At 31.5% G+C, this 16,702-nt stretch overlaps 1 protein-coding gene across 1 annotated transcript in view; it reads left to right on the top strand.

Annotated features, from left to right (window-relative positions):
* The first annotated feature begins 850 nt into the window (after positions 1–850).
* Positions 851–16,702, top strand: part of LOC145323160 (ATP-binding cassette sub-family C member 2-like) — a 48,216-nt gene continuing 32,364 nt past the window's right edge. The window contains exons 1-10 of the mRNA XM_080165553.1: positions 851–969; positions 2,565–2,612; positions 3,151–3,245; positions 4,142–4,229; positions 4,704–4,786; positions 5,273–5,327; positions 5,623–5,738; positions 6,231–6,331; positions 6,743–6,856; positions 7,329–7,447. Of these exons, the coding sequence (XP_080021679.1) occupies positions 949–969; positions 2,565–2,612; positions 3,151–3,245; positions 4,142–4,229; positions 4,704–4,786; positions 5,273–5,327; positions 5,623–5,738; positions 6,231–6,331; positions 6,743–6,856; positions 7,329–7,447 (840 nt within the window). The 5' untranslated portion in view covers positions 851–948. The remainder of the gene's footprint in view (positions 970–2,564; positions 2,613–3,150; positions 3,246–4,141; positions 4,230–4,703; positions 4,787–5,272; positions 5,328–5,622; positions 5,739–6,230; positions 6,332–6,742; positions 6,857–7,328; positions 7,448–16,702) is intronic.

The raw sequence follows: 16,702 nt of genomic DNA, 5'->3' as shown, positions 1-16,702 counted from the left end.
TATGGGTGGTGTAGACACCCCCTTACCGCACGTCACTGATCTTTATGTTAGAATTTCGTGTAATTATAAGAATTTCAATATAATTTTACTATATCCTATCCCCCCCCATTTCAATTATTTTATCCAAGTTATTTTAAAATCTCTTGTATAAGAAGTTCCATCTCCAAAAATTAGTCAAAGCCTTTATTAATACCAAAAAAATAAGATTAAAATGAATCCACTTAAGTAAATTACAGTCATTTCATAATCCCCACTATTTGCATAAAACTCGACCGGTTTTGATGGTCAAAGAGATCTATAATTAAACTATAGTTCAACCATATTATATTTACATTTGAATTGATTCGAAATTAGCTTTTACATTTTCCTTATTTAAGAAGAGGTTAAACAAATTGTAGTTAAATAATAGATATTATTTTTTTTGTTTTGTACAAAGATCTTTTAAAGTAGGAGCAGATTAAGTTTTTTCATTTAGCTCCTTTGATGGTTTTAGGCTATTTTTTGCCACTTAAGATTTAGAACCCCTAGATTTAATTAGTGAAGCCAATTAGGTGAAAACAACATAATAATTATTAGTTTGAAGCTTTTGTAAATATGGATAGCAATGTAAGTTTAAATTAATCAATAATAGTTGTTTATCATATCGTTTTATAGACAGCTCCCCACGGATATTAAAATGAAAAATTATAAGATTAAAACTAATTTTACTAGCCCAAAGGGTCGAAAGGCTAACAAAACTGGTAATAATCTAATTATTGTTTCATCATTCCTAGAAAATTGTCTATAATACGATAATATGATTTTATGGCTGAGAACCTGTTTAAATCCAGCGGATATTAATCGGTTTCAAAGCCGTACTGTACGTTCTTTTTTTCAGACTTGATAAAATGAGTGGATCAGTATAGTAAATTGATTTTTTTTACTTTTTGATACTTTAGTTTTGTTGCCATGATGAATTACTTTTGTGAGGTAAGTTTAACCTTTAGATTAAATTGTAAAGAATCTGCGCCAAATTAAAGAGGTTAAAAATTGTTTTTTTTTTGCTGCAATGTCAGGCATGTGTTAAAAGTAATATATATATATCAGAATATGGATCTTTAATGTCTCATAAAATTCAGTTTTTTAATAGTGATTCATGGGTAATTCAGGCACAATGTTAAATGCATAAAATCATTTTGGGGGGGGGGAGGTAATCACCCCTTTACCCCCCCCCCCATCTTGGACGTCCTTGAATCCGTACGTCTGTTACAAATAGGTTTGATGGTAAAATTGAGCATGTTATCCAATCGATGTAAAACTTTACATAAATAATTTGGACAGTTAGAACATCAGATTTATTGTCACTCTATATTTGTTAATGTCAGTTTGTCCAATTTTATAGTTTCTTGAGCTTTGCTTTTATGGATGTTGTCATCTTTGTTTTCTAGATAACAAAGAAAGTTTAATAGTATATTAAATAAATATTAGGAAGAACAAATAAGTAACTAAGTTGTAAAATTGTAACAAGTTTTTATGTAAATAACAAGGACGACAACATCCATAAAAGCGAAGCTAAACTATCAGATGGTCTGACAAACGAACATTAACAAATAGAGAGTAACAATAAATTTGGCATTTTATTGATACATAACGGTCCAAATTATTTTGTAAAGTTTTACATCGATTGGACAATCCTAAAACGACCAAATTTACAATCTCACCTATTTATTACGCTACGACGGATGGAGCGACCTGAAATATAGAAAAGCTTCACTTCTTCGCTTTTAAAAAATGTGTTTCCTGTGAAAGTCAAATATATACCTTAGATATAATAAATAAATGGGGGACTGCCATTTACACATCCAGCAAATTTACAGTGGATGTGTTTTTGCCAGTGCATTGGATGTATTTATGACAAACTGAATTTTTACTGTATAAATGACAGTAAAATCGATTCTCATGCCATAAATACATCCAACACTGGCAAAAACACATCCCATATTTTTATACATATGTCAAAAATACATCCGACACTGGCATTTACACATCCATACTTTTTCATAAATAAATATTGACAAGTCCATAAATATCGCTTAAATAGGAAACTAAAAATGTATTAGGATTTAAAAGAAAGTATATAAGAAAATTTAGGCAGATTCACCAAAATCAATGCTAAAAATAATTATGAAAAGCAATTCAAATGTCTTGAAGAGAAAAATTTGAATAATTTGAATTTTGGTTTCAATGTGATCTAAAAAAAAATATGGATGTTTATATATAAAATTTTAAAGAAAAACAAAAGTTTTAAAGTTTTGGTAAAGGATTATGATTATTTATTTCTTTTGCCTTGCATTTTAAAATTAATTGCCAACCTAAAAATGGCTCTGTATGTAAACATATACCCAATTTTAGAGAAGCCTACTCACTGCAACACCCTTACCTCTTAACATCTACTTGTTGATCATATAATTTAGTATATAAATCATGTGAATCATTGTAAAGTACTAAGCACTAAGTACTCTTTGTACGGCAGAATGTAATCTGTCACTGAATAAATATCTTTTAAATATAAGTTTTTAATTTAGGATGTATTGTTGGATTACAACAGAACATGGAACTCAACTACCCCACAGGAATTTTTTACAAATTAAAAAATAATCTTCCTATGGTTGTTATTGTGGGTCAATTTTTAGTGCTTTTGCCAAGCAATTTTTCCTTACTATTAATCTTTTTAACTTTTTTTGTGTACTTAATGCAAATAGCCCAAATTTTGCTTTATTTTCATATATCAAATGAGTAGCTGGACAAAGAGTCTTGTGAAACCATAAAAATGACGGATTATTCGTATCTTTTTTTATGGTTTTCTTTCCCACTTCTCTTCCTATCTCCCTCATTTTTATGACGTCACATGGCTGATTTTTGAGACACTTTGTTTAGGTACAATGACATTTGTATGAAATGTGTCTGTCTGTAGTTCTCAAGCTGTATGTGAGACATTCAGTTCTGTTTTTTTCCCAGCATTTATCACTTTTTTCTCAATTTTCTAACTTATTTAACTACTTACTCAATGCAAATAGCCCAACTTTGCTTAATTATTCATAATCATACATGATATCTTCTCGAATTTTCATACGTCCAATGATATTTGTATAAAAATCTACCCGCTTGTAGTTCTCAAGCTGTATGGGACGTTCTGTGCTGATTGTTCCAGCATTTATTATCTCACTTGTTTCTCTGCTGCAAAATCTCTATACTATTAGTACAAGGTAAATAACATTTTAGTTTGTTTATACACTACGTATCAAATCTTAGGGGTCTAAAGGGATAAGACAATGACTGACAAATGGATGTACATCCCCAATGATGATACACAAAATTACTTTATCTGTAGATTAAAATTAGGGGTTGAAACGTTTGAACACTCAACTCAATGAATAAACCAATTAAAATTAACTTATGTCCCCAAAGTTGTTAAGCCAACGAATAATAAAACGTTTTTATAATAAAACACTTTTTTTCACATAATATCTTTTCTCTATTAACTATATTTTTATTAGTTTTATCTTTCATTTTAATACATATTTTCTTTTTCTTTTCATTCTATTGTTAATTAACTATAATTGTTTTCATTAAAAAATAATTGGTACTAAAACAAACCAGACAGGGAAGGGACATTGGGCTGCTAGTCCCTAAAGTTTTATGATATATTTTCTTATATTCGTTGGCTAAAAAATTTAGGGACTTTTAATAAATCTTGAGTGATTGTTCATTAAGTTAAGTTGAATCACTAATTGTAATCTTATTTGGTGCACAATCATTGGCGATGTACATTGTACATCAATTTATCGGTCATTGTCTTATCCCTTTAGATCTCTGAAAACAAACACTAAGCAATAAAAAATTTTGTAGAAAAATGTGGTTTTCTTCTGAATCATAAGAATCTTTTGATTGACAGAAACCTCATAGTGCAAGATACATGTAAAATCAATTATATTTTTGGAGTGCACAGTTTTGTCATTGGAGTTTGAACCTTTATGGGGGAGATGGGTAGGGTAAGGCAGGCCTTAACAATTTTAATTTTAAGGGGAGTACAACCTTTTTCTGCACACCCATAAAACAATTATAAAATACCAAATGCTAAAATTTATTTTTCTGCTTTTAGGAAAGGATTGGATCCGCGAAGTTGGTCATGGATTTTGTTGTGTAGAGTTATCATAGCAATATCATGCGTTATTTGTATGATTATTCAGGTAAAACACTCAAACATTGAGGGGTTGAACTGTTATTATACTGGTACCCAAAGTTTGGATCATGAAAAGAAAACGAAGTAACGGGGTTCGTAGTAATTTCACAGTAGCTTTTCTCATATTTCTAGCTCCTGCTGGGAGATCTAACCCTTCGGGGTCAATTTCTTAATTTTGCTGGTAAATCTTTAACATTTACCTAACCTGCTTAATCTAAAATAACTTATCAAAAGTTACTGGAAAAATATTACAAAACTCGCTAGTTTGTTTTCTTCCACGATCCCAAAGTTTTAGAAAAAAAATATATCTCATTCGGTGGATTAAAAGCTTTAGGTGTATTGGTACAGATAATTCCAATTATTTCCACCAATAAATTTACATTATAATCACGTAATGGTTTATTTTATTATCCCTTAAGATCCCAATATGTAAGGATTTGTTATATATTAATTTTTCGTATTTCAACATTTTTGTTATCAGGCTCGTATGGAATTTTTATCTGGGCCCTTGTACCTGGTTGATACATTCTTCTTTGCTGTCAATATTATCATTCCTGTTATAAGGTGAAATATTTGCATATGTGGTACCCCTCAAAGTGCCTAGTTGAACTGAATAAGTAGAATATATATGTATAAGTCTAAACAAAGTTACAAGTAAATTTGTTAATAAACTGATTAAATACAGGATACTGTTAAAAGACATACTGCCATTTTAGGACTTGATTTAGAGATGCTTCGCCTGTTGTAATATAAATCAGTATAAGGAATAGGATAATTATATCGCATAAAAATGTTTTGTTGAAAAGGTTAAAAATCAACGTGTTTTAATGAACTTACTTACATTCTGTTTGCGATCATAGTGTTGCTTCGTTGTCCAAATCGTACCTACCTACTACAGAAACCACCATGCTAAGTTTGAAATCGATAGGGCAATTCTAACATACTCAAATTAACGATAAGAACAATTTATTACGGACGGATGAACGGACGGACCGACCTTTGTTATAGGAAAGCTTAATTTGTAAAATAACTATTTGACTTTAATTTTAGTATAATTGTTCAAATCTTGATGAAATCTAGTGGCTCTTATACATGTCCGTTGCAGGTAAAAAAAACTTTTCTATCATTTTTAAAATGCAAATTATTACTTGAAGCTATAAAATAAGAAGCACGTAATACAAATAACCAAAGATAGGCCAGTATACATTTTAATTAACCAATGTTATACTGGCCAATCATTTGTCATTTGTATGTATGGCGTGGTTTCATAAACTTACAACCATATTTTTATACCATCCCAGCTACTGTAAAGCTACTGTACAGTGTTGCAACCCCTCCCCTCCCCCACATACAAACACCCTACCCCCTTAATTATTGATATTTTACATTATTTTTTTCAGTTCTTCGCCTGGGTGCTACACGTTATCCTGCTGATACCAGAGCTTATAAACCTGCGGCTATACCCAGCATTTATAGCATACTACGTTCTCACTTGTCTTATGCTTATCAGGGAAGTGTTAAATTAGGTTTCATTAAATCTTTTTCTTTGTGGTAGATATAGGTCGTTGGAAAGATTTTTAAAGACAAATATATTTAGAAAAACAAGACTGACAACATTCATAAAAACAATGCTCTGAGACGAAAAAAATATTAACACTTGTAGAGTCTCAGTACTGAATAAGCAGAATAAAGTCAAAAAAGTAAATTTGTTGCAAAACTAGTTTAAAAAGGATACTGTTTATATACTTACATTCTAATGACTTGATAAAAGAAATGCTTCGCTTATAACATTATGCTTTGTTTCTCTAGGAAAAATCAGGGTTAGTTATATCATACAAGCAGTTTTTTAAATTGCGATTCGAAATTTTTCAAAAAGCTAATTTTTACAGAAACTATAAAGAAACCTACCTATATAATATGTAAGATAAAATTAGTAGATCAATTTTTTTAATAGAAACCATCCATACAAAGCTCTAAGTAAAGCCTAAGTTAACACAAACTGTTACAGCCAATGGATTGCAAACTGGAGTGTTGGTCATGCCTCAGAAAATACAACTTCCTTCCCAGATTTCATTACATTCTCATGGTTGTCTTCTACATTTTTCAAAGGTATGTAAAGCTGGATATCTACCCATGTGGGTTTCTCTTATTCATTGATTACCTAACCTGCTTAAAATGATAATATTTTAACAAGTATTTTAACTCTAAATACAAAATCTTCCATGATTTTATAACATTTTCATGACTATCTACTACATTTTTCAAAGGTATGTAAATCTCTCAGTTATGTGTCATACCCATATTTCAAAAGTCACATAGTTATCTTCTATCTTTCACATACCGATTGGGGAGGGGGAGGCGTTCAACGCCCCCTTCCCCCCTACCGTTAAGGGTTAAGCTTGTATTACCCTTGCTTTTCAACCATGATTTTTGGGGTGATTTTGCTTATCATCATCAGAGCTGTTAATTAATTTCCAATAAGATCCCTTATAGTTCTTATTTTAAAGATTGTATATTTAGGTTACAAGAAGAGTTTGGTGATAGAGGATTTGCCTGAACCTAGCAACCAATTAGACACTGTGCAAATAGCTGAGAAATTTAATCATGCTAGAACATCAGATCTAGAAACAAAAGGTAAACAACAATTTTTTTCTTAGGGGGGGGGGGGTGTTAGGAGGAATTAATATTCTCCCCCAACCACACTCTTTTCAAAATAACAACTTCTCATTATCTATTCAAGTAAAAAACAGATCAGCTAGACATCCTAGCATTTTAGAAATTAGCACAAAATTAGACAAATGAATAGTAATCAAAATTGCAATTTTAAATCAAAATAAATTTTAGGCAAAGTTTTCAAATCAAAGTATTCAAATTCTAAAGCGCATAACATACTCAACAGTACAATTACTGTTGAAAAAAAGCTCAAGATCTCAGAAATTACTGGTCCCAATTGGTTGTACTCTTCAGGAAAATTTTGGAAATGACTTTAGGTGGTTTCAGGCTATTTTTCTGACCTACCCAGCCCTTATTAGATGCCAGGGGACGAGGCAACTAGTTAATGAATATTTGGGTTCCTTTTGTTGTTAATTGATTTTACATTCTTCAGATGGAAAAAAGACAGAAAGAACTGTGTTGGCTGCCCTTGTCAAATCATTTGGCGGAACCTTATTTGTGAGCGCTGTTCTCAGACTTGTCAATGACATCCTCTTGTATATTACACCACTGGTATGTATCTTTCATCACTAGTATATTTTTAGTAGCGAAGCTACTCTATAATTCACTATGTCCGTCCGTCCGTCCGTCAGTCCGTCAGTCCGTAACGCTATGGGGGAAATGGGATTTACTCAGCTCCTATAAAAGATAGAATGCTGAAATTTTTTGACAACATTCCCATCATTAAGGAGCACAATTGACTATATAACATCATTGGCGGTCGGACCGCTTTTTAGCAGGTTTAGGCTATTTTTATACTTTTCACATTTTTCTCCATATCTTCAGTGTTTATGGTCCGATTTTCAAAATTTTTTAAATTATAGATATCAAAATTAAATTTCCCGTCGTTTAAAGAAAACAACGATGAAGGCCAGACTACCTTTTTAGCAGGTTTTAGGCTATTTTTATATTTTTCACACTTTTCTCCATATTTTCAGTGTTTATGGTCCGATTTTCAAAATTTTTTCAATTATTGATATCAAAATTAAATTTCCCGTCTTTTAAAGAAAACAACCATGACGGCCAGACTGCCTTTTTAGCAGGTTTTAGGCTATTTTTATATTTTTCACATTTTTCTCCATATCTTCAGTGTATATGGTCCGATTTTCAAAATTTTTTAAGTTAAGGATATAAAAATTTAATTTTCTGTCATTTTAAGAAAACAACCATAGCGGCCAGATTGCCTTTTATTGTAATTGTAATTTATTTCCTGTGCAATAACTGCTCGCCTCGTTTTATTGCACTGCAGCATTACAGGCCTAAATGACCATTAGCATCACGTTAACAAAATATGGCCCTACTTATATTAGAAATAGTGTACATATTTAATAGTAATAATTTTAAAATAAACTTAGCCTTATTACAATCACAATATTCTAAGTTAGGGGCGCTTGCACTTTGTTGATGCTGGTAAAAAGTGTTTGCAATATTTAAAATAATTTATTATTATGATATTTGCATATAATATATAGACAATTGTAGGTTAGGCTTGCTGCTGCGTTGAACAGGTTGCTGTGTCCACTTTAAAGGTTCACCTTAGCCGAAAACAGGTCGGCTCTTAGAGGTCTGCTTTTACGGCAGTACCCTTCTGGGGTTCCAGGTGGGGGCTAGCTGTCCAACAAAGGTGCTGCGGTTGCAGCTGGGTATGTGTGTGTGGAGGTGTGTGTACTTCGACGTTGTCAGGCCATTCACTGCTGCGTGCCAGTGTGAACCCGTGCCGTCAGCGACTTCAGGGGGGTGCTGTGTTGCGGTGTGGTGGGTGTGCCAAGTGCCGTGTCCCTGTGACTTCCAAATTCTCCAATTGGTCAGGTATCTAAAATAGTAGAATTTGGCTGCCCCCAGGGGGGGACAGATATAAAAAGATATAAATAGTTAGATGTTTTGAGACAGTCCTTTTAAGAGTAAGATGAAAAAAATGTAATTTAGTTTACCATTTTTTAGTGGTGGGACATATTTATTCATGTGTACTTTTATTAAAGTATATTGTACGTTGAGTACAAAAAGTGGATAGAAATAATGTTGGTTTAATCAGATATGATACATAATTATGTATAGACGTTGACTTAGTATGATTAATAAAAAATCAAAAAAAATATATGCTAAATAATGCATAAGATAGTAAAATAATAATAAGTAAACTTAGAAGTAAATATTACGAGCGAAAGTAGAATTAACTAAGATTAGATGGGGTTACAATTAATTGGATTTCTAAAGAAATGCTACAAAAAAAAAAGAGAGGACTACAAAATTGACTTCATGCAGCATTTGTTCCATAGTTCTTCTTATCCCTTATTTTCCTGAAAAATAAGTTTATTAGTTTATGTTATTAATGAGGTGGGTAAATAGTTTTTTGGAGAATAATTTCTTGTTCTCAATATTCTTTATATTTGCTGGCAAATTATTAAATATACGAGGAAATTTATATAATGGAGTATTCATAATGTAAGTGTTAATATTAGTTCTAGTAGCAAAGTCTTCATTGTTTCTTGTTGGGTAATTATGAACATTATTTGTGAAATGCCAACAATCATTAAAAACTTTTGGGGCTTGGTTATATTTAAATGAGTGCATAAATTTACACACATTGTATGTCATAAGTTCATTTACGGGAAGTATTCCATATTGTTTAAAAAGAGGGGATGTAGGTTCTCTGTTATTTTTAGTTTTTGCAATTATTCTAATGCATGATTTTTGAAGGATTTTAATTGGTTTTAGTGTTTCTTGGTTTACTCCCGTAAATAACATTATGCCATACTCAATTATACTCTTGCAGTATGATGAATATAAAATCTTTAGATGGCGTTTATTTAGTAAATCTTTCATGATTTTTAACGAGAATACGGCTTTTTGCAATCTAAGGTGTAGGTTGTCAAAATGTTTCTTATAATTCATTTTTTCATCTAGTGTAATTCCTAGATGTTTGGCACTCTGATCGTCCTTGTTCTGATTAGCATTGCAAACAAGCGAAAGTTTATTGATTTTGCTTTGGTTATTTTCACCAAAGGAATTTGTATTAATATAGACAGGAAAATCAATTTTTAAATTAATTTCTTCTTGAGAAAAATTCTGACGTGGGGTGGTAAAAATGATTACTTTCGTCTTTTTTGCATTGATGATCAGACGATTGGACGCATACCACTGTACAATATGTGGTAAAGTGTCATTTAGTGCATTTATTAAGTCATTCAGGTTGTCTTTAATTAAAAGGGTTAAGGAATCATCTGCAAATAAATTAAAAATTGCATTGGCAATGGCATTTTCGATATCATTGATAAAGATTAAAAAAAATAATGGGCCTAAAACTGAGCCTTGTAAAATGCCCAGTAAGATCTCACGAAGGGAACTGCATTTCCCCTTAAAGTAAACAAATTGTTTTCTATTAGAAAAATAAGATTTAATTAGATTTAATGTTTGACCTCTAATGCCATAATGGTAAAGTTTACTGAATAATATTTGATGATCAATAGTGTCAAAGCACTTTTGAATGTCGATCAGTACTGCACCACAAATTTTTCCTTCTGCTTGAGTGTTTGCAATTAAGTTGCTCAAGTTAAGGAGATTGTGTACAGTACTGATCGACTTTCTGAATCCAAATTGCCTATCACTAAAAAAATGATTTTCTTCTAAGAATTCTAGGATGTTATTGTAAATGATTTTTTCAAGGGGTTTGGAGAAATTATTTACAAGGCTAAGACATCTATAATTATCAGGGGTGGAGGGATCTCCCGCCTTAAATAGGGTTATACATTAAGAGATATAAGTTTTCCGGAATTGTAATGTAGGGAGTAGATTTGAAATCTGCATCAAATTTTAAGGATTTTTTATAAAATTCGTTTTTTGTATAATTCTTTATCTAAAAGCGGAAATACAAATTAAGTTAATTAATTTTGGCATCTTTGATTGGTGGATTTAAAAAATCTGCGCTCTGATTGGATGTCGTACATCATTCAACCAATTAGAGCGCAGGTAGTTTAAAATCCACCTATCCTATTGGTCAAAATTAATTAACTTAAAATGTATTTTCGCTTTTAGATAAAGAATTTTACAAAAAACGAATTTTATAAAAAATCCTTAAAATTTGATGCAGATTTCAAATCTACTCCCTACATTAAAATTCCGGAAAACTTATATCTCTTATTATACATTTGGATATTTTCATACCTTCAGGGAAGGTACCACTGGAAATAGCTAGGTTATAAATTGCATTTAGGGGAACTGAAAGGGGTGCCGCACAATTTATTATGGTTTTCATTGAAATGTCATTTGCATCACATGATGTTTTTGGGAAACAACTGGTTATTGCATTAAAAGTTGTAAGTTCATCTAAAGGGGGGATGAAAATTGTGTCATCAATTCTATTTGGTAGAAAATCATAATAATTGCGGTTAGTAATAGGAATTTGATCTAATAAACTGGTTCCTAGAGTTGTAAAATAAAGGTTAAATTGATTGGCAATTTCTATTGGATCTGTAATTTTAACATTATTGATCAGCAGATGTTCAGTATCAATTTTATTTTTATTTATATTTAAAGCTTCTTTTAAAACTGACCAGATTTTCCTCCCATCTTTCCCAGCCTTAATTATTGCATTTTGGAAATAGTTTTGTTTGGCCCTAGTAAAACAACGTCTTAATTCGTTTCTATAACGTTTATATGCAAGAATGTTGTCTTCAGATTTGTCTTTGTGTTGTTTATTGTATAGTAGATGTTTAAAGTTTCTACATTTTAGAAGATGGTCATTTACATGATTTTGATGGTGGGTGGTCTTTTTTTTGGGTTGAATGGTTTTTTTTGGACAATATACATCATAAAGACCCCTGAAGACATCATAGAATTTGTTATAAGCTAAATTTACATCGGTAGCATGGATAATTTCGTCCCAGTTTTGTCTATTTAATGCTTCTGATAGGGAGCGAAGATTTTCTTCAAATAAGGCACGTTTTTCAAAGCTATCATTTGATTTTTGTTTAGGAATTTTTGTTTTGAAAATATTACACAAAATAAAATGATCAGAGATGTCGGAAATTATAGTTAAAGATTTTTCATGGTTGGGTATGTAATTTTTCATAAAGAATACATCAATGAGGGAAAAGGAATGCGTAGTTACGCGAGTGGCTCTAAGTTGTGTATTTAAAAACCCAAAAGTTGTCATTATATCAACAAACCTACTAGCATTACTTGTAGAGTAGGTCTCAAAAATGTTTAGATTAATATCTCCGCATATAAAAATTGGTAAGTTAATATCATTTACTTGTTGCATTAGATCAAGAAAAATATCAAAAAATTGTTCAAGCTGCTGGGAGGTTTCATGGGGGGGACGGTAGATGTTAATCATAATAAAGTGTAGATTATTGTAGGAGATTTTTAGACACATGCATTCAAAAATGCCTTCTATAAAATAATTTTCAAATAATTCTTTATGCTTAAATTTTGTTTTTTTTTATCCAACTGTTTTGGGATATCAGGATCAAAATAATTTTCCCCATTGTTATGTGCATCTTTAATGTAATTACTTTGACCATCGTCATCATACAAAATAAAACAAGGTTTCATGTTTATTTTATCCAATAAATCTATTCTTGATTTTAATAAATACCGTTTAAATCTACTTCTACGTATTCCCATCTATGATTTTTGTGCTTCGCTACTTATGGATGTTGTCATCCTTGTTATTTTATTTTTGCAGTCCTGAATCTGATATCAGAATAGTTATTTCTTGCATCGTATTATAAACGGCTTTCCGCGGATATAGAATGTACAATTATAAGATTAAAACCAGTTTTTTTAGCCCCGAGGTGCTGAAGGCACGGGCTAAAAAACTGGTTTTAATCTTATGATTGTACATTTTTATATTCGCAGAAAATTGGATATGATACGATGCTAGACATATTTTTTTGTATGGATGAGAACTGGTTCCTATCCACCGGATTCGAATGAATACGAGAAATTTAAATATTAAATTTTACCAGCTATAATCAAAATTATGGTATTTTGGGCACACAGATAGAATACCAGTAACTAATTACACCCCTTTCATTGTCAAAATCCTAGTGGCCAAATAAGGAAACAGATATTATACTCAGTGGTGTGCGAAGCACTTTGTCTAGGGGGGGGCATTTTGAAGATTTTGTAAAATTTTGCCCCCCCCTAAATCAAAGTGCCCCGGGGGGGCACTTTGCTTTAGGGGGGGGGCATTTTGATTATATATACTAATTTTAAATAAGGGCGTTTTAAAGGGTGGGATTATTTGATTATTGGCCTTCTAGTTCTTATCCCTTCTTCCCTATCCCTTCCCCCATCCCTTTTTCCCATTTATATCCCCCCCCATCTCTTCTCCCCCATCCCTTCTCCCCACCCTGCAATGACCGAAGGGACAGGAGCTAGAAAGCACCTTTGAAAAAAAAGTACAGAAGATAATTTAACCTCCCCCCCCCCCCCCCACCACAAAACATTTTTTATGGGTGGAAGGGGATGTTATAAAATCTCAGCAGGAAGGATGAATAACCTCATTAAAAAAAATTTGGGGGGGGAGATAAAAACACTCATTTTGGAAATAATTTACCAAAAATTAATCTAATATGTAAAACTGATTTTAAATATTTATTTATTGTATGACAACAAGGATGACATCTTTAAGTAGCAAAGCACAAAAAATCATGAATAAGAATACAGACAAGTAAATTTAAAGAGCATCTGTTGAAATAAATATATATTTTAGGTAGAAAAAGTCACAAATCCTTTTTCCTGTATGTTGTGTGATGACAGTCAAAGTAAATTACATACTGGATGCTCGAATCAGCGAGAAATTTTATTTTTTTAAATATTATAATCCACACAAAAATTACTTGTCCTTTCATCTACAGATATAAAAATCTCTTAGAAATAAAGGGTATAGTCTCTTTTGTGGCAACGCATCTTAAGGGGCATTTCGTCGTATTTTCATAGTAGCTTTTAAAAGGTTATTCTAGGTTAAGTTAGGTCAGGTGATTTCCCTGCAGGGTTAGGCAATTGGCCCCGCAGGAGCTATTAATAGGTGAAAAGCTACTGTGAAAATACGACGAAATGCACCTTTAGAGGCAATGTCACAAAAGGGACTATACCTGAAATTTAAAAGATACAAAAATAGCCAAAAACGTCCTGAAAAGCAGTCCAACCTCCATGAATTTTTAATAGTTAATTATACTCCATAATGATGGAAATGTTAACATTAAGTTTTAGCCTTCTATCTTTAATTGCAGTTGAAAAAATCACATTTCCCCCTTAGCATTACGTACTGACAGCCATAGTGAATTATAGAGAAGCTAAAAAGTTATATCAACATATCCTACCCTCTTTAAATGGCACTTTAAAACTCTGTTAATTTTTGATTAAGTGGTGTTTCCAAGGATTTATAAGGGCGGTGCGTGAAGCGCACCTAAAATATTTACTCCCCCTTTGAACTAAAATCAATTAAACTCAACAAGAGTGGCGTATTTGATCAGGTTAGGAATATAGAGTGTAGTTAGTATAGTTTTAATGGTTTTTAATGAAAATTGCCATAAAAAACATGTCTTTTTGTAAGGGTATGTACACAAAAAAAATGATAAACTTATCCTAAAAATAAAATGACATCATATATAGTTATTCATTTAGACAGACATACAGTGTTGAGAAAAAGGCTTAGATAAATATCAACGCTGTTTCTTTTTTATATAAAATAACTTTTTGATTAAATATTTGTTGTTTACACATGTTTTTAAAGAATTAAAAACACAATATACAATGCAATGTGATAAAAAGCAGAAACCGTTTGGAAGGGCGCGAAGCGCAAATTTTTTTCTTCAAATATGCAGGGAGGGAGGGGTTTTGGGGCTATTTATTACACTAGTCCCCAATATTTCATATAAAATTTTCTTATTCATAGGCTCAACAACTTTGGGGACTTTAATGGAATTTTGATTGGTTGGTTAATTAAGTCGAGTTTCCATACATTTCATCCACTAATTGTAATCTAAATAAGGGTTTGTGATTTTGTGTATCATCATTGGGGATGTACAAAATTTCTTTGGTAAAAAGTTTATATTATACAAAATAAAATACTTCCTATTACCTGGTTTGTTATGTTCAGTGAAAAAAGATTATAACCTAATTTCTACACTAATTAAAAAATTTGGTTAGGTTAAATGAATAGTAAATGTCTGGTTGGCGCAAAGCGCCAAAAATTTTTTTTTTGGAGTATTTCTTGATCTTTTTTTTGAAACTGGGATAGTTTTGCTTTTTGTAGGGTAGGGGGCAAAAAGGGGCATTTTTATTGACCAGGGGGGGGCAAAATGGGGCATTTTTCAAAATTTAGGGGGGGGCAGGGGGGGCGGTGGCTAGGGGGGGGCAGGGGGGGGCGTTTTGGTCGCTAGGGGGGAGCGATTGCCCCAAATGCCCCCTTCGGTTCGCACGCCACTGATTATACTGCTTAATATCAATAACATTTGCTTTATTTTTATTTGAATTGTTCAAATTAAAATATATTTTTGGCATATTGAATATTTTTTACACTAACATAAAAATCAACATTGTTGAAAAATACATACATTGAATTTTAGCAATAGCATTGTTTAAATTACATTGCATGCATTAAAATATAAGAATTATTTTAAAACACGATTGACCAACTTATTACCATGAATTATTTGAACTGATTTACACATGAGTATTTTTTACTGTACGTATTTATATTTTCCTTAATAATTAACCCTTAACAGTCAGGCCCCTCAGTCCCCATTAGAGCTAGAGGGCTAAACAATTTTGTGCATGTCCCCTGTTTGGTAATGAATTTCCGACCTTAAATGAGTCAAAGTCAATTTTCGCTTCCTTCCCTCTTTTATTAACGACCTTTGTTTTTAGGTCCTTTTTTACTTAAAAATTATTATATCAACATTAAGGGGACTGTTATGAGTTAAATGAGGTTCTATCATTAAATTACCTACTTTGAAAAAATAAACTATAAATTTTCTACAATGCGCTCAGAGTTTAAATTTGTTACTTTGTTAGATCAACTCTGGCTTAAAATATTAAATAAATATTGTAACAATATGCTTGACACCTTTAATCTTGATAAGGTAGATTTTCATTAATATTAGGGATTTAAGGCATTTTGATTTGTACAATTAAAAAAATTATTATTATCATATCATATACTAAATATAAGTACTGTAGATATAGTTTCTAGTAGCCATGCAAAATGTAGTAATGTAATGAGAGTATAAATATCAGTCTTTAAAAGCAAATGTTTATTAAATTTTATCTATATACTTATAAAATAATCAAGGTTTAACAGTATTTGCAATATTTTTTTATATGAGAAAATATTTTATTCAAGTCCCTCTTATTCCTGGGAAGAAAATTTAAAAGCTTTCCTAAACTAGTTGGTTACATTTTTTCTTTGTTGAAAAATTGATGCTTAGTGATATGTTTATGAGCCAAAACATTTGACACAATTTGTCATTATTTTTTTTTTAAATATAAAACATAGATAGAATGTCTGTCAAATCTGTCTGTAATGAAAGATCTTACATACTGTTGGATTGTTTTGGCTCTCATTTACAGTGAAGCATCTCATATGTCCCTGTAAGGCTTTTAACTTTTGAAAGGAGCATAACTCCACCCTTTCTAGAGACAATGCCCCTAGAAAAAAAAATTACATTCCCCTTCCCTAAATAATATCTGATAAACAGAACAATAAACAAAATGAAATAAACTCTTTTTTTTATTGAATGAATCAGTTTTTCAACATGA

Source organism: Acartia tonsa, chromosome 6 (genome assembly GCF_053477335.1).
Source record: "Acartia tonsa isolate MP-2025a chromosome 6, ASM5347733v1, whole genome shotgun sequence".
Classification (NCBI taxonomy): domain Eukaryota; kingdom Metazoa; phylum Arthropoda; class Copepoda; order Calanoida; family Acartiidae; genus Acartia; species Acartia tonsa.
The sequence above is the reverse complement of the archived record's forward strand: the minus strand, read 5'-3'. Positions and strand labels throughout refer to the sequence as shown.